The 20,118-nt window shown below is 33.4% G+C and overlaps 1 protein-coding gene across 1 annotated transcript in view; it reads right to left on the bottom strand.

The window, feature by feature from the left end:
• LRBA (LPS-responsive vesicle trafficking, beach and anchor containing) overlaps positions 1-20,118 on the bottom strand; it is a gene marked incomplete at its 5' end in the record, with an annotated part of 547,723 nt that overhangs the window by 135,671 nt on the left and 391,934 nt on the right. The window contains 2 exons of the mRNA XM_008566486.1: positions 3,049-3,168; positions 4,182-4,322. Coding sequence (XP_008564708.1) covers positions 3,049-3,168; positions 4,182-4,322 — 261 coding nt within the window. The remainder of the gene's footprint in view (positions 1-3,048; positions 3,169-4,181; positions 4,323-20,118) is intronic.

Genomic DNA, 20,118 nt, shown 5'->3' with positions numbered 1-20,118 from the left:
AACCTAACCTCTTTCTTCTCTGAAATAAAAAAAATAAACTTCATATTTTAACCTTTATTTCATAGGTTTAACCTTTATTTTTTGGTGAAATTATTCTGAGTATTGGCAGAATATAAGAAATAGGGATTCTAAGATATTAAAGCGACAGTTCTCCCTCAGTAATAGAGTTAAGTACTAGAAATGTTACCTTATTCTTATTTTTTTCTTTCTGAAAAAAATTAATTTAATTAAATCTTCTACCACCTTACATTTCCTTTTTGTAAAATACCACAAAAACATTTGAGATAACGTATACTGTACTAATCAGGCAAGGTAAACTTTAGAATCCACTCAATAAAATGATTCCCACCACCCTACCCTCATATTTCACTGTCCTGTCTCTACTGTTTAACATTTTCTTCAATATTTTTAGAAACTCCAAGACAATACCAATAAATGTAAGACTATAGCTAATGATTTCATCTGAAATACAATGTTACATCTCAATAAAATATTAAATTATTATAGTAATTTATGTGTTCTTATACATTTATTTTTACTTGTTATAATAATTTAAATATGCTTTCTAAAGTGTTAAAATGTAACACTTTAAAAAGAAGCAGGATTTAAAAAAAAAGAGGCATGACTAAATCCCTCAGTTTTTGAAAGACCATCAGGAGGCTCTTTAAATAGCCTACGTAACCTCATATTACATACTTTTCAAAGTATTTGAAAGTCACTGAGTTAGAGAGCTCAAATTAGCTGTTTATTGATATAGAAAATGGAGGTAATTTATCAATGCCCTATTCTCTACTCCATGCACATCTCGGGGGAAGAAGTGGAAAAGAAGAGAACATACATATTGGTTAGAAGAATAAGTAGGTTTCTACAAAGTTAGTCCCAAAGAAAATTTCTGTGCTTCTGAACATAACGAAATAATATTTAAGAAAGTAACTGTATGTTTCATCAGGTTCCAATCACCTTGACACTTGAAATTTTAAATTTTTATTTTTTAAAAAACTTTTCCTTTAACCTAGTACACTACTTCTTCATAAAGATGCCCTATATAACACTGCTAGAAAACTGGAAATTATGTAGCATAATAGTCAGAACTGAAATTCTAGTATTTGTCCAGGAATAGGGGCTGTTTTACTAAAGCCTGCTGGAGCATTCAAAGAAAAGGGAGATAGATTTGAGCCTTCATAATTTTTGAAGAAACAAGAATAATAAGAAAAATAAGTAAGGAGAAGGTAAAGAAGATCATGTGGTCATTTTTTGAGGGGGGTGGGGGGATGTTGTAGTTGTTTTGTTCGGGTTTCTTTTATTTTTGCTGGCTGGTACAGGGATTGAACCCTGGATGTTGGTGTTGCCTAGACCTTGGTGTTATCAGCACCACATTCTAGCCAACTAGATAAGGCCAGCCTGGATTTCTTCTCTATTTTTTTACAGGTAGGGTATTTTAAGGGAAGTGTTTGGGAAAATGGAACCAGACATAAGCTAATTAAAGAATCATGAGAGAGAAGAAGGCTGAGATTTATGAAAAACAGACAATAAAACCTACAAGGATCCTCCTCCTGTCCATCAAAGCATTAAGCAGGAATGTCTAGTACTGATAGAGGCAGAAAGCAGAAGATATCCACTATATTATAAAGCAGGAAAAAATAATCCTCAAATTCATGACTTCATTTTTGTTTACGCTTCTAGTACCAAACTTAAGTATTAGGTGTAATTTGGTCATGAGATCCTTAACAAATGAAGAAATTTAGAATGCAAAAGAAAAAAGACAAGTTTTATTCAATTTGATAACAAAAAGTCAAGCTTATGTATATTTTCATGCATCCATATTTATTTTTAAAAGAGTTAAATAATTAAATCACTTTGAAATTAAAGGTAGAATTCAAGAAAAATTATTAAACCTGTTAACTATTCTTATTTACTTTTATCTAAATATCCATTTCAAAATTATCTACTGATGATTCTTATACAATTCCAGGAGTATACATTATTTGTGAGATCAAAAAATCCTGATAGATATCCCAATATAAAAAACTATTTTTGCATAGGATGAAATTTTCTTCAATGAAGTTTCTTTGATATGAGCAATGGTGTATTCTACAGTAAGATAAAGTATGTGAATACATTTTATAGACTGTAAAGTATCATACCTAAAAGATGCAATTATCATTATAATGAAAAGTTTTCAAGTACTTTATAGTAACATATACACTAGTAATGTAATTTTTCCTCTTTTGAACTACAATATTTCTCATATGGTACTTATTATTTTCTTCCATATAGTATAATTATTTATGTATAAACCATATTTCTTTATGAGTCTATATGGAGCTTCAAAACCATAGGCATATCTCAATGTACTTAACAGCATCTAACAGAGTACCTTGCAGAAAAAAACACTATGTCAAGAAAATAAAATACTGTACTTCTTAAAGTAAAAACAAAAGTCTAGCAAGGATTATATCAGCTACTATGCAAAGTTTTTGATCTTTTATAGTGGTAAACATGCATATAGATAGCACTCTTATTTCTCTTTAGTAATAATGCAATCCTATACCAAGCAAAGTCAGATCTGCATTTAGAACTAGCAGCAGGTCTTTAAGAATGAACACATGGGACATCATTAAATACATATGTCTGAGATTTTTCTCATAGTAATTTTCTGACTATAGTAATTTTCCTCATTGAGTCTGGAGTTCCATTTAGCTTGTTGTCTTACATGGTTTACATCCATACTACTACACTTTTCCTTCAACAAAAAGATTCCAAGGAGGAGGAAAAGAACCACTCCACAACTAGAGACAGGGAGGGGAAGAGAGGAAGATAGGGAGAGAGACAAACAGACAGACAAAGAGACATTCATGACCTACAGACAGGCAGAGACAAAGAAGAGAGAGAGAAATTCAGTACTGTGGTTCTTGGTCATTTAATTAAGGCCTCATCCTTGCAGGTTTATCTTCACTAAATAGAGCTGCACAAGCAGGAGAGAAATTTTCAACATTCATTTGACAAGAAACACATTGGCAATAATTGTAAAATGAAACATTTCTGTACCTTAATATCAGATGTATCACGTTGACTGTTTCGCCAAACTCTGGAAATTGATGAAAAAGTTCGATCTGCATGATCAAATTTCCCTCCTTGCAAATTTAGGAAATAAGTTGTAAAGGGTTCCTAAAAAATAGCAGTTAAAAAAAAAAATCCATATGTTCCCTCATGCATAAAAATGTGGTGTTTATAAGTCTTTATATGTAAATATTTTAATGACTAATACGCATTAGCCAGCAATATATACTAGATATAGAATGAAAATTAAATCTAAATTATCACATTAATGTTCTTAAATCATTTTTGTTTTAGAATATTTCTAAATATTTCCAAAATTTGATATTTGCAATATTTTCTTCAGACTTTTTCTTTCCAAGAACAATTTACTAACAACATTCAGACATGAATTAGATGCACTTTCTTCATAGTACAGGGAAATAGTCCAATATGTAATTTTCCTATTGTTATGGCTCAATATTTAACTTATCATTAAGAAAAGAAAAATGTTTAGAAGATTTAAAAGCCTCCTCTTAGTTAAAGAACACTTAAACACATATTAGTGGATAATTGCTTGAAATTAGCTAAGCACTATAAATTACTTCTAGGATTTATGCCTGCCTGTACCCTTCTAACAAGCTTTAATTAATGATGTGCTGCTAATGCTTTCCTAAAGAAATTACTTTCTAGTAGATGAATCACCTTTCAATTTTACAGAAACATTTCTTGTTTAGCCAAAGTATTATCGATACACGACAGCCTTGGTGTTACCTATAAATACACCTTATTCCATTTGGGGCAACTGAAGTTTCCAAAATATAAGAATATACGTCTGTGTTAATGAAATATCATTTAGTACTTATTTTAATAGATTACATTTAAAACAACCTTTGTTACAATTTAGAATCTGGTAAGATAGCTACCATTTGAAGAGGCAAATTTAAGGAAAAAATTCACACAATTCCAGGTGGAACATTTTTAAGGCAATTCTACAGTAACATGCTATAAAATGCAAACCAAATGAGATATAGAGATACTTATAATTAGAATCTCAATCATTCAAAAAGATTTTTAGCATTCATGCATTTTCTTCATAACACTGAATTGATTAAGTCATGGTTTATTATACAAATAGAACTTACTATTCTTAGCAGCCATGCAAGAACAAAACTTGCAGTTGAGTAATGAGTACCATAGTGAAACTTTGGTACTTGGTCATCTTCCCATGATTCATACCGCTCTGCAAAAAATGCTGCTCTTTTTGGATTCAAAGCTCCTATTGGCTGCCAATGGGTAGGGGGAAAAAATCAAGAATACATAAATGTAAGTGTCCTTTATCTCTTCCTCTCTTCTAATGTTATCCTAATAGTAGGCATGAAAGTAAATTTTTAAAATATATGCTATTTGAGCTAAAACACAGTGTAACATTCAGAGAGTAGATGGAAAAACAACCTTATTTTTTAACACACGATAAATATACACATATAAGTAAGTGGATAGATAAACTTGTCATTTCTCCATAAGCCTAGTTTCTGTTGAACATAGGTTTTTAATCAGCCCATAACAAGAATCTCATAAAGACAATTACATGAAGTAAATATTAGCTATATAATATTTTGGAAAGCACCTGCAAAATCCTATTTAGTCAATCAGAAGCAACAACCAGAAACAGAATCTTGAAGCTGGAGGACTGACTTACAGTGGTTCTGAGAGGAGGATGTAACAAAACTGGGGCATGGGTGAGATGGAGTGCAAAGAAGAAATTGTGTAAAAAAAGGATTAAGAAGTAACTAGAAATTTCTACTACTGTGAGTGAAACCACAAGTTAGATTATAAAAATATGCCTGAATGAACTATAAAAAAAATAACATAAAAAAGAATAGTAGACAGATTATGAGCTTATACTGGAAAATATTACATTACAGTAGAGGTTCAAGAAGCAGTATAGCAACATGGTAAAGAGCCTGGACACACTGGAATAATAACAATAATACCCATTCAGAAGATTGCTTTGGAAGATAAAACGAGTAAGTACATTAATGTCCTACCAACCACACCTGAAAAGTTCAATGAATGCTAACTATAACTTTAAGACGATCTTTTAGAATTGGGGCAAGGGAGTTTAAATAAAATAATTGTTTAAATTATTTAAACAATTGTTTAAATAAAATAAGGTTGTAAAGCACCCAGCACATTGCGTAATGTAAAATAAAAGCTCAATAAATGTTACTTGGTATATTTATTGTTGCTGATGCTCTTATTCAGGGAATACATGAAATCCATTAATTAGCAGGCAAAATTTTGTGTGATTATGCGCATGTATATTTTCTTGAGGAAAACATATAGAGTATTCCTGAGATTCTCAAAGGGGCCTAGGGCTCAAAGAACATTAAGATCAACTGCTCTAAACAACAATTTATTCTCTTAAAATGTTATGATCTTTAGAAAATCTCTACTCTTTATTGAAAATATCATACTAATTCACTGAAAAAAATATGTAAGACTACTTCTCTTAGTAAGATACAGAACAGTCTTTGACTTTATATCTTTTATGAAAACCTATGAATTGGTCACTCCTCATTTATAAGAGAAAAAATGTCTAATTATTACTAACATAAATTTTAAATATTGGTTTAAAAATAGATGTATTGAGAAATAGTCTATTGAAAATGAAGCACTGTTGAGACAAGTTTGGAACAGCTTTTCCTGTTATTTTAAACAACATTTTAAATTCACCATTTTGGCTATCTTTTTAAAATTAATTGCTAACTATTTTTTCAAAACTACCATTATGTTTGGTACCACTCTCTTTCAATAACTTGGTTCTAATCAACATTATTTTATTCTAAGCTAGTTTTTACTTTACAAGCAGATTTTTAAAAATCATTAGTTGATTACTATTTCAAGTCAGTGTCACAGTATACTCATTTAAAAATGCTATCTTTTAAAGCATTAGTGTCTGTACAAAAGAATTATATCTGATTTACTAAATGTACGGCAGTTAAGAATGGAACTGACTCCAAGAATTCTTTCTTTGTTACAGAACCAATTTGGAATGCCTTTAAATGTATTTTAGTTGTTGTCCCTAAAGACTGAGCCATGCAAAAGGAAAGGAAAAAGAAATAAAATCATTGGAAGATAAATTATATGAATTAAAAATAGAATCAATGCTCTCCTTTTGTATGGCTCTGCAGCATATTAAGTATTCACTTTATCTGCTCCTATTTTTATTACTCTCCGAATGAGTAACCTCCAAAATCAATAGTTATAGAATCACGTTTCTTGAATATAATGCTAAAACCAATTAGGATTGATTTCACTAGCGACTGAAAAAAAAAATGGCATCATGCAGAGATCCATATAGGTAGAACCCACTGTATTGATTCTGGCTATTATTGTTACAGTTGGTTTCTGAAGCCTGCCATAGGACAGCTATCAAGACATACCACATTTATTTGCAAGCATATAAAAAAGAAGTCCCCAAATAAAAGAAGGTTTTTTAAAAAAAAAGACCAGCGGAGCTGTGCAATGACAATGATACACTATCAGCTTACTCAGAGAAGTTACAGTGGGAATACACACATTGAATTATACATTACGTGAAAGCACTGATTTATTGTGGTAATAACATCCACCTCATTAAAAGATTCTGCTTTGCTGCAGTTGGAAGGCTACATATTGTTTACTGCTATAAATTAATGGCAGTGCAAAGAAGACTGTGGAACCGTCCTAACAATAGATCTGTAATGACAGTGCTGTATATCACAGCTTCCTCAGCAGCTTCATAATAAAATGGAGACAATGTATTGAGCTAATACATTCTACCATGCTGGCCCATATTTTTCTGACAACTGCTTTAAAAGATGAGCTGAATCCAACTATATTATAATGCCGCAAAACATAAACTAAGCAAAAGTCAGTCATACACCAAAGTGCATCGTAGCATTTTTAAAACATTATCCAAATCAGCATTTCAAGATGTTTATTCATCTCTGCAAAAGAACTAAAAGTAAATGCTGATGGCTCCTTTTACTTATACAGTATATTACGAGTAACAATTGCAAGGCAGGTCAGGAAGATGCCTAGCTCTACCATTCTACATAGAGCTCTTTGTACAATTTAACAAGCTTGACCGTGTTTTTTTTAAATCAGCAATGTTTTTAAAGAAAGAAGACCAAAAATACTGGTCATTAAAAATGGTCATAACTTTTTGAAAATAATCAATAAAAAATAAGTATCGATTAGAGAATATACAAGTGATATAATTCAAGTTCAGAACCAGGCAAACATAAATAGCCCTAAGATATAGAAAAATAATTTTAAATTCTACAAAAAGCTAACAAATAGAATTATTTAAGATTTTTTAACTCCATAGAAAACAAAACAAAAAAACCTCAATCATTAACAGTATGAAAGAGAAGTTCAAATAAAATAGAATAGTTTAAAATTTAGAGTATGGGACTAACAACAGAGCATTATGTTAAAAAATGGAAATGAGAACTTGAATTAAAGTAGGAAAATACAAGTTAAGGAAAACCAAAACTCTTGAAAACGGTATGAATAGCCAAAAAATGTACTTACGATATTTTAATAATTACACAAAAAGCAAACTTGACATCTGTGATAGAGTAACAAGTATTCTGTCTATGATATAGTAATGATACCTTTTGAAATAGGATAAGTAAAATAAAACTGTTAAATCAGTTTTGTATGATTATTACAGTAAAAAAATAAATACATTTTATTACCTTCTTTGAGAAGCAATTTTGTTAATTAACAAAAATACTGCATGTAAAGTGACCACCTCAGTGCCTGGCACATGGTAAGTTATTAGTAATAATATATATATATATTTTTTTCAGACTATTTTATTTAATAAAGAATATTTAAGAAAGAAGCCATTAAGTAAACCTGATGAAATTTCTGGAGTTTATTAGGAAAGAGCATGATTAAACATCACAATTCTCTAAAATAAAGCAGGATAAAAATACAGTACTGTGCATTACCTATCAGAAGCCTAATAGTACACAGTAGTCCCAATCAACCAAGTTACCCTGCCTCAAGTACATAACCAAAAGCAAAATTACTTTTCAAAAAGCCAGGGGCCTCTAAATTTCACTATGAAAAGCATCTGAAATGTCAGGCAAGTTACAATCATCTTCTACTACATTAATTAAAAACAAACGTTTTTAAATTCACAGACCCCTTTAAAGGCACAAAACAGACTTCCAGCTTATATTTTGTAATTTATAGAACATTATTATGCATTTTCATAATAAATATGAGAGCTAGATATCCCTATTTTAATAATGAAATAATGAACTATCTTAAGTATCCTAGCTCAAAATCAACATAAATCTAGGAGACTCAAATTTAGTATTCAAAACCCCTTCTTTGAGCCATTTTATCCATCTAAAACTGTTGTATTACAAGTTGATTTTCCTAATTTCAAAATTTTCCATTTTTTAAATATGATCTTTATTTGATAGGTTGATTTAAAAGGCTAAGATATGTGAAATGCTTAGAACAGCTCCTGGCACAAAGAAAATACTAAATAAGTTTAGGTGATATTAATTGTGTTATTACTAGCAGCATAATTCCTTCTTTTCTTTTGAGATTTAAATATAAACAATTAAAAGTTATATCAATCTTTCAGCAGTGAAGTTCCAAACTGCCGGACCATGCTTATAGTTATTAAGGGTAAGAAAGTTGTAGGGAATTGGCAAAAAATCCCAGAAATTCTACAAGGCAGAGATTTGTTTATGTTAACAAACTCCTGTTTTAAAATCCAAAAAAGTCTTGTGTTTTTCACACCTTTCTGTGAAGGCTTTATTTAGAATATCATTAAACTCCAACACATGGAGATGAGAAGAAGAGAAAGGAGTTGAAGAGAAAGAAAAAAGATAACTCTGGAGCATAAGACTCAGGAATAGAGCCCTTGGAAATGCTGAAGGACAGCATTTCATAAAGATACATTTTGTGGGTATATAGAGAAGTGGAAAAGAGATGTCAAAAGTGAGAAAAGGTTCAGGAAGGGGAGGCAAAAGAGCATGACTACTTTACAACTCTGCTTAGGATCTTGATGACTGGCTGAAAGCCATCTGCCAATGTCATCTTCATTTGGTATGACTGGAAAATTGGAAACATTCCTTAACTCCATGACAACAGATAAAGCCTGCTCCACAGCATTTAAGAGGTTGTGTGCAAATAGAGGTTATACATTATTTTATTCTTCTCTGTAAGTAGGGTAGGCCTAGAGATATTGAAAGAAAGCCACTGCAAAGTGAGGGCAAAAGACTAGCAAGGAATAGATAACATGGTTGAACTCAATGGTCTTTTATAGGTCTATGTTATAAACAGGCCAGGCTAAAAGACAGAATAGTGTTAATTAAGTGTAAGGTATCTGATATACATGAATATATTAATCAAAAAACTTCAAATTCAGGGGATAAAACAGGATATACTATCAGAAAATGCTACATAATAAAAGATGGTAATTCCTAATTAGGGATTAATGATTTGATTTGGGAAGACTACAGGAAAAAAACTATAATATATAGATCAAAGGGGCAATTCTATCTGATGATAATACTACTTGTTGGATATAAGCAAAGGTTCTAAGAGTCTTACACAAATCATCTTAGTATCTTCACAACTCTTTAATACATAGACCTATCAGCATCCCCAATTTGCAGGTGAAAAAAAACAAGTCTGGGAGAAGTGACAGGACTATCAGTGGTTGGTTACCCGGCCAGTGGCAGAAGCAAGATTTTTTTTTTTTTTTTTTTTTTTTTTGGGCAGCTGGCAGTATGAGGATCCAAACCCTTGAAGAATCAAGATTCGAAGTAACCTCCAACTAAATTGACTAGTAAATCCTAGAATGATTTGGGTTGTGTGTATTGATGAAAATATTGATGCTGATTTTGCAAGGCCATTAGAATTCTTTCATGGGAGCTTTAGATTAAATACCCTTTTGAAAAAATACTATTAAAGTTCTTATACCTACTTACCTAATGCCTGTAGATACCACCTTAAAAGAAAGCATCACAAATGGGAAGAAAAAAAAATGTATATTTTGTCTTGGGGACACCAAAAAGATGCCTAGCAAAAATAGCTTTTAAAAGGGGGGAGGGAGGAGGAAAAGAAAGGATTGTCACCAAAGTTTACTGCCTTATTTTCTTCTTAACTTTTATCTTTATATACCCACATCCATGAACCCAATTGAGAGCCTTTAATTTTCTGTGTTGCTGAAGCTTTTTAAAGAAGCCAGTGAATTTTACTCTGGTTGTCTTCACCACCTGCCTTCCTCCCCCACCTGTCTAGTGAAGAAAATAACAAAAAGCCTCTGCCCACTGTTAGGGAGTGCAGTAACTATTTTGTTTCAATTGTAGCAGCTCTTTTATCTAAATGACAAGTATAATAGGCAGACTGATGAGCATTTTAACTCAACCTTGGCTTTTAGGGTATTTTGTTATATGCTATATATAGCAGAGATGGTTTGGCACTTACCTTCACACACTCTAGATTTTATTTAATATTATCAAGAAAAAAATTTCATCAGTACACTACTGTGGCTTTTAGAGTGAACAAAAAAGCACATTTGTTTTCAGGTATCATAACACTTTTTAATCCCTTGAAAACATACTTTCTTACAGTGACGTTAAATATATACCCACTATACTATTTCAATTTAACAAACACATCTTGGGGAAAAGAAAGTATTCCGTTTTACTTATTGCACCTATCTAGAATCTAAATCATTTCAAATGCTTACATTGGTAAATTTAGTAGTGAGGCCTTCACTGTTCTGTTATTCAGTTGCAGTTAGTATTAAGCAATTTTTACTATATGTTTTTATCTGAGTTTGAGAGTCACATAAATTGATGAAAATAATCTGATAATCTAATACCAGTGCTGAGCTAAATGCCAGGAAGAACAACAACAACAAAAAAAAGTTCTAAAAATCCAAGGATAATTAATAAAAATGTTTTAATAATAAACACTGAAAAGGCAAAAGGCTGATATAGCAAAATCTGTCTATTTGCAGATGTATTTACCTACTCAGTTAAAGAACCAGTTAAGACCATTAAAATCAAATAACTCTACAGGTTTTGTTTGTTTAGCAGCTGGCCAATACGTAGATCTGAATCCTTGACCTTGGTGTTATCAATACCATGCTCTAACCAACTGAGCTAATCAGCCAATCCCTATCTGAAGGTTTTTTAAATGAGTTTTTAGTAATAAAAATATCAGCGTTCCTCTAGCTTCTATAAGCTGGATACATAAAACAAAATTAGAAACTACTTGAGGAACATTCAGCTTTTGGAAGACACATAAATATAACAAAACTAGTTCCAGTTTGCAAAAATGTATATTTATTCTGTTTACCTTAACCCTGAGTGAGGAAACTGTATTTATTGTTTAGCTTAAACCTGGGAATAATAGTTCTGAATATTTCAATGATTTACATGTGAAGCACAACAAAATATCATGACTATAAAAGGAAGGAGGATTCAAAATCTGCAACAATGAATGAAGACTGTTATTTTATTCTCTTTTTTTGACTAATTAATTGCTTTTTGGAAAAAATATTAAATTAATATAAGAATTAGATATAAAGTAGAATAAGCTAAAAATGTCAATATATATAGGCAAGAACCTGAGTTGTAAAGCATTTGGGGGGTGTGGGTGGGGGGTGGCTGGTACAGGGATCCAAACCCATAACCTTGAGGTTATGAGGCTACACTCTAGCCAACTCCAGCCAGCCTGAGTTGTAAAGCATTTTAAAACTATCAGTGGACTTCAAATATCAGACAAGGGGATAAAATACCGTTGGGCAAACATAACTGGAGGTCTGTGGTGACTTTCAGAAGAAATAGGTAGGGTATAACTGGAATCAACTTAATGAGATAATGTCTAATAATTTTATAGTTGTAACAGAAGAAACTCTCTAATAATTCTCATGACTTAACAATAGTTATGAGTTATACACAGAGCTAGTAAATATTAATAACATTTTTGGAGTTGCTTTCTAGCAATGTGAGACCTGACAGGTAAATGATCAAGGGTTTGAAGGCAGATATATTGCCAAAAAAAGCCCACTCCTAGCAAGGAAGTGTCAGTAATATCCAATCTCTAAAACAATCCCCAGGCTGAAGTACTTATACCAAAAGGAAGTGGACCGCTACAATAGTCCAGCCTCTATAATCCTCCCCAATCCTGTTCTTAGGCTAGTTCTCAAAGAATGGACAAGCGAAATACACTAGTTGGCAAAACCAGAGCAGCTAGATTGCTGACCAAAGAACTTATTCCACTGTTGTAGAGATGAACCAGAAAATAAATGCCCATTAGATTTATAAGTACTATCTAAAATTTACCTCAATTTTTTTTCCTGTGCAAGAGAATACTCTGGATGGTCATCAACATATAGAACTTATATTTTACACTTTTTTAAATGAAAAAGTTACTGTAGTTTTCCTTTACAACTGTATAGCAGATATATTTCCTGGGAGTTATTAAATTTAGTCATTTGATTGTAGGACAGTGCTAGTCAATACTTATGAGGGAACAGACATGAGCCAGTAAAGCTCAGATTTAGAAATCAGTGGCCCTAACCACTGTATGCAATAGTTGGACATGGCTTTGTGCTGTCTCTACAATGTAAGATAAAAAGAAATAAAATGTAACATGAAATTCCATAAAAGTAAAACAAACAAAAAAAGCCTTTGTTCAGTTTATAGATGACCATCTTCCCTTTATCAACTGAGGGAAAAAAATATCTTCATGTAACACAAACTATATGTGATGGTTAATTTTACGTCAGCTTGATTGTGCCCAGAGTATCCAGATTAAACATTATTTCTCGGTGTGACTGTTTCCAGATGAGATTAGCCTTTAAGTCAGTGGACTCAGTATAGTAGATTGCCTTCTCTAATGTGGTGGGCATCTTCTAAACCACTGAGGGCCTGAAGAGAACAAAAGGCAGAGGAAAGAGGAATCGACCCATTTTTTCTGCCTCACTGCTTAAGTTGAGACATCTCTTCTCATCTTCTCCTCCTGTCAAACTGGGGTTTACACCATTGGCTCACCTGATTCTCAGGCCTTCAGACTCAGACTGAATTACACCACCAGCTTTCCTGGGTATCCAGCTTGCAGATGATAGATTGTGGGACTTCTCCCTCTCCATAATCATATGAGCCAATTTCTCATAATAAATCTTCTATATATAGATAAGATACCTCCTACTGGTTGTTTCTCTGGAGAACCCTGACTGATACACCGTACAAAGAGGCAATGAAATTATCAGTTAAAAAGAAGTGGTAATAAAGAATTGCATCCAATACGTGCCCTGAGAGATGAGCTCAAGTAATTAATCCAAACATCATAAAGTGTTGCTTTCTGATATTTCTTTATATAGTTTTATAAGTTGTTATGCCCTTCGAAGAACAAGCAAATATTTTTAATATTATTATCTATATTTTGGCTTGTTTTTTAAATTAATTATAATTAAGAAAATTTTAAACACAGTATTTCTTTATACTTTAATTTGAGATCAATACTGAAATTACAGTCACTTACAAAATAGACTATAAAGTCTTAATAAATTACTGTAGCCTGGTAATAGATGGTACAAGTATGATCCCACCATCCATACACCATCTCCAAATGAAGAAACTCTTGAAAAAGATTCCAAACTTGCCATAATTTATGAAGCTCTTTATAAAAAGTGTGCAAAAAAATATGTTTATGTCAAAGAATGCACTAGAGAACTCAGAAAATGAAAAGAGAAAAGTCTATAAAGCCCATTATCCCTGCATCCAAAATTGGTAGATTCATTTCATATTTAATAAGCTGAGCTGGGGCCGAGCCCGTGGCGCACTCGGGAAAGTGCGGCGCTGGGAGCGCAGCAGCGCTTCCGCCGCAGGTTCGGATCCTATATAGGGATGACTGGTGCGCTCACAGCGCTCACTGGCTGAGCGCTGTGTGGCCGGTCTCAAAAAGGACCAAAAAAAAAAAAAAAAATAAGTAAAAAGCTGAGCTGACCATTTCCCATTAAAAAGAATCAGGGGGTCTTTAAAGAAATGGCTGATTGCAATTCTGAAATAAGGAACGTACAAAATAAACCTGGGACACCTAGTTGAGCCAGAAGGCAAAGGAGCTGTCAAATATTAATGGGATTTTATCTACGGACACAGGACCCTTCTTGAAGAGGCCCCACTGCACAAAGTTGTAACAGTTCAGTACCACAAAGAACAATGCAGTTCTGCTTTCATTTAGAATGTAGAAAGCATCAAGCAAATGTTGCTCTCGTTGTTAACGATAAGAATAAGTCTATATCTACAAAATGATAATTTTACCTGAAATCATCACAGAGCTGAGGTAGAAGTCAACCAAGTGAACTGAATTCCAAAAAATGAGAAGCCTCTCCAAAGAGAGATGGTTTACAGAAACTGTTACAATTTTGGCAAAGAATGGGAGGAAGAGGTAGCCAACACAAAAGTTGGTAAGAAGAATTTGTTAAATTTATAAAGAATTTTTAAATACCAATTTTGGGTGTGCATTATCAGTTTTAAAAAATTGGTAGATCCAAACTCAAGGGATTTCACACACACTTTTAAGCCCTTTTCCATGGACACTCCACAGGGAGCTCATGAGAAAGATTATGAGCAGGGCAAGGTAGAAGCCCAGAGAGAGGCCCTCTAGATGACCTGTGCACATAGGATGCGATTTATTGTTCTAAGGACAAGCACAAAACACTACCCACTTCCCCTTTCTCTTGTATGAATTAAAACTCTTTTTTTTTTTTCCTTTTTGTCTTTTTTACTGACCGGTAACGGGATCTTAACCCTCGGTGTTGCACCCGTACCGGGGACCGGCAATGGGATCGCAACCCTCAGTGTTGCACCCGCACCGCGCTCAGCCAGTGAGCGGAACCGGTCTCCACATGGGATCCAAACCCTCGGCGGGAGCGCCGCCACACTCCCAAGCGGCACACTCTCCAGTGCGCCACCGGGCCGGCCCTGAATTAAAACTCTTAATCTAATGAGGAAGGAGCACCAAACTCTCTCATCCCAGGGCCCAGAAAAATATCAAATGCACATGCGGGAAGGGCAGAAGCAAAAGCAATCTGATGCAGGAAAAGGGGTAGGGAACCCTCTGTACCACCCCCAGGACCCAGGTAAAGATCCACTGCTTCTGGAGTAGGGTAAAAGCAAAAGCCCTTTCACCTGGAAGAGAGGTCAGAAAATCTCTTTGGACCAGGAGCCTGAACTGATACAAGGGAGAGGTCTGCTGCTACTGGGAACAGGATGGAAATTCTCTCCTGCCTAACACCTGACACAGATACAAGGCAGAGTTTGGATGCCATGAGGCATAGAGACAAAAACACTGAGAAGGTCCATCCCTGAGGACCATTCAAACAAAGTCTGCTTAAGGCTGAGGCTGGATCAGGAGAACTGAGGAGCACCTCTACCCCCATCACAAGCCTGGCATTGAATAGCAAGAAATGGCAACCCGCTTCTTGGAAAAAGACAGTAAATAGAAAAATGCCTCTGTGGCACAGGCATAGATGGTCTGCTAGAGGATAAACAGAAACAATGAGAAAAACCCTCCAGCACCCCAGGGCCCACCCCAAGGCCAAATTCAAATGGAAGAAGAATTTGAAAACTGCTGCACTGAAGGTAACAATGACAACAACAAACCCAAACGAACTCATCTATTGACTAAATTGGATGAACTCCCTACACAAACTGTGTGCCATGAGGAGCAGCATACACATTTCTGGGCACAAAATATTACTCACATCCCAGTCTCTACTGTTCTTCTATTCCAGAGAAACAAAAATCAGAAAAATAATTTAAAAGAAGGCAGAGAAAGGAAGACAAGGTACAAGGAACTTACATGCAGAATAAAAAACAAATAGCAAGAAGGTAATATTTAAACCAACCATATAAAAAATTACATTCAATGTAAATAATCTCAGTAGCCCAATTAAAGCCCAGAGATTGTCAGATTGGTTATAAAGGCAAAGTTTTATTATATGCTGTTCACAGAAAAGAAATGTTAAATATAAAACCATAGACAAGTTTTTTTAAATGATGGAAAAAAGATAATGAACATCTTTATGGCTGAAATAATATCAGAAAAGGTAGACTTCAAAACATGTATATTACCAGGTATAAAGAGGGACATTATGTAATGATAAATGAATCCATTTATCAAGAAAACATAACAATCCAAAATGTGTGTGTACTGCATTAGTTTCTTAGGGCTCCTATAACAAAACACCATAAACTGGGTGGCTTAAAACAATAAATATATTGTCTCTCGGTTCTGGAGGTTAAGTCTGAAATCGAGGTGTAGCCATGCTCTCTGAAGCCTCTAGGAAAAGACCCTTCCTTGCCTCCTCCAGGTCCTGGGAGCCCCAGTTGCTCTTTGGCTTGTGGCAACATAACTGTAATCCCTGCCTTCATTATCACATAGCGTTCTCTCTCTGTGTATCTGTCTTCACATAATGTTTTCATCTTCTCATGAGAACACCAGTCATATTGGATTTGGGCTTATTCCAATGACCTCATTTTAACTTATATCTGCAAAGACCCTATTTACAAATAATGTCACATTCACAGGTACCAGGGGTTGGGACTTCAACACATCTTTTTGGAAACAGTTCAACCCATAACACATATCCAAAAACAAATGTTGAAAGTACATTTTTTAAAAAACTGACAGAACTGTAAAAATATACAGACAAATCTAAGTTATAGTTGGAGACTTCAATACTCTTCACTCAGTAATCAGTAGAACAAATAGACTGGCTGGTTAGCTCAGTTGGTTAGAGCACTGCCTAGTAACACCAATGTCAAGGGTTCAGGTCCCCTTACTGGCCAGGTGCAAAAAAAAAAAAAAAAAAAAAGGTAGAACAAATAGAGGAGCCAGCTGAGAAGCCCAGGGGTCCTGAGGTCCTGTGATGGAGGTCAAGGGCCCTGGCCATGCCCCTGACCACATCCAGGCAATCAACTGAGCCATCTGAGACACCCAAGGGTCCTGAGATGGGAGCTGAGGCTGGCTATGCCCCCCCCCACATCCAGATCTTAAAATATACTTATTAGCCGCACCAAATTTCTGCTTAGAGTTTTCCTAATCCATTTTTTAAAGTTCTTTTTGCAATTAAAAAAAAATAGAACAAGTAGATAGAAAATCAGTAAGGATATAGAAGACATGAACATTATCAACCACCTTCACCTAATTAACATTTACAGAACATGTTACCTAACAGAAGAATGTGTACTTCTTTCAAGTGTACAATAACCAAAAGGGCCCGTGTTCTGAGCCATTAAACAAATTTTGACTAATTTAAAATAACTGAAATCATACAAAGTATATGTTCTCCAACCATAATAAAACTTGAAATAAATAAGAGAAAGAAACCTGACAAATCCCCAAATATGTGAAAATTAAACAACATGCTTTTAAATAATCTATGGGTCAAAGAGAAAGTCAAAGGAAAATTAGAAAATATTTTGGATGAGATAAAAATGAAAACACAACACATAAAATTTTGTCGAACCCAGCTAATTCAGTGTTTTGAGAAAAATCTGTAGCACTAAATGCTTAAATTAGAAAAAAAAGAAGTTCTCAAATCAATGGTTTAAAGTTTCTACCTTAAGATACTAAAAAAAGAGAGAAAAATTAAATCCAAATAAAGTAGACGGAAAAATATTAAGGAAAGCAAGGCTCATTGAAATTGAAAACAGAAAAAGCAATAGAGAAATAAATACAATACCCAGTCAGACTGGTCCAGTAGGGGGAAAGGGGGGGAGGGGTACCCCAAATTACCAATATCAAAAATGAAGGAAAGGACAACTTAGACAAAACAAATTATGTGAAGTTGCAAACTACCAAAATTCATTCAAGAACAAAGAGGTAACCTGAAAAGCCTTATATCTATTAATGAAATTGAATTAAAAGTTTAAGAAACCTCCCCAGGAATAAAACTCCTGGCCTGACTTGCTTCACTGATGAGGTCGCCCCCGTACCGGACCGGGACGGGCAATGGGATAGCAACCCTCGGTGCTGCCCCCGCGCCTCGCTCAGCCAGTGAGCGGGAACCGGTCTGTATGTGGGATCCGAACCCTCGGCGGGAGCGCAGCCGCACTTCCCAAGCGGCGCACTAGCGCAGTGCGCCACCGGGCCGGCCCGAAATAAAAATTTTATACCACCTGTTCCAGGAAACAGAAGAGAAGGGAATAACTTCCAAATTCATTTTGTCATGCCAAAACTGGGCAAAGACACTGCAGACCAATATCCTTCATGAACACAGATGCAAAAATTCTTAAGAAAATATTAGCAAATTGAATTCAGCCATTTATTAGAAACATAACACCTCACAATCTGGTTTATCCCAGGAATTAACGACTCCAAAATCAACCAGCGTAATTCACTGTACTATTGGATTAAAGAAGAAAAACAATACAATCATCTTTAGAAAAAGCATGTGACACAATTCAATATCCAATTATGATAAAACTTTTCAACAAATAAGAAATAGAAGGGAACTTACTCAACCCAATAAAAACCATCTACAAAAAACCTATAGCGATTATCACACCGAATAGTGAAAGACTGAATGCTTTTCCCAGAAAACCAAAGACAAGGCACTTTCAGCACTTATAGTAAATGTTGTATAGGGCAGTAAGTCTTCATTCCAAGATCCTATATTTATTTATGTAGGAACTCCCAAAATGTTTACAAAAAGGCTGCTAGTCCTAATAATTGAGTTTAGCAAGGCTGCAGAACACAAAATCAACATACAAAATTCGATTGTATTTCTATATACTAGTAATGGACAATTGGCATTAAAAATTTTATAACAGCATTAAAAAAACAAATTTTTAGGATAAATGAATAAAATATGTGTAAGAATTGCACACTAAAAGCTATAAAACATTGGAGAGAAACTAAAGAACTAAATTAATGAAAGAAATTCCATATTCATGGATTGTAAGATTCAATATTGTTAATACATAATTTTTACCTGGAATGGCCTGTGGATTCAATGCAATCTCAATAAAAATTCCAGCAGGCTATTATTATTATTATTATTATTATTATTATTATTATTATTATTATTATTATTATTATTATTATTATTATTATTATTATTATTATTATTATTATTATTATTATTATTATTATTATTATTATTATTATTATTATTATTATTATTATTATTATTATTATTATTATTATTATTATTATTATTATTATTATTATTATTATTATTATTATTATTATTATTATTATTATTATTATTATTATTATTATTATTATTATTATTATTATTATTATTATTATTATTATTATTATTATTATTATTATTATTATTATTATTATTATTATTATTATTATTATTATTATTATTATTATTATTATTATTATTATTATTATTATTATTATTATTATTATTATTATTAGAAATTGACAAGCTAAAACAAACAAAGAATAAAAAAAAGAAAAGAAATTGACACGCTAATTCTCAAAGAGAAAAGGAGCTAGAATAGCAAACAATTCTGAAAAAAAAAGAATACAGCTGGAGGATTCACATGACCTGATTTTATGACTTACAACAAAACTACAGTAATGAAGACAGTTTGATAATGATATAGGATAGATCAGCTGATTGATTGAGCAGTCTAGAAACAGACCTACACATACAAGGATAATTCAAAAAGTTTATCAAAAAAACAGAATTAAAAGATAACATGAATCTTTCTATGAACTTTTTGAATTACCCTTGTATATGGCCAATCAAATTCCAACAAAGGTGCCAAGATAATTCAAGAAAAAGATAGTCTTTTCAATAATGGTGCTGCAAGAATTGGACTTTCATGAGCAAAAAATGAGCATCGACGCTCACCTTGCACCTAAAATACACTCTAGACAAAACATAAGTAGCATCAGCAGCCACAATACAGGAGAGTAATAATAATTCCATATGATCCAATTTGTTTTTTTTTTTTTTTCTTTTTGCTTTTTGTCTTTTTCCGTGTCCAGCAACGGATCGCAACCCTCAGTGTC

Source organism: Galeopterus variegatus, unplaced genomic scaffold, assembly GCF_000696425.1.
Source record: "Galeopterus variegatus unplaced genomic scaffold, G_variegatus-3.0.2 Scaffold245, whole genome shotgun sequence".
NCBI lineage: Eukaryota > Metazoa > Chordata > Mammalia > Dermoptera > Cynocephalidae > Galeopterus > Galeopterus variegatus.
Note: the sequence above shows the minus strand (reverse complement) of the source record. Positions and strands in the feature narration are given on the sequence as shown.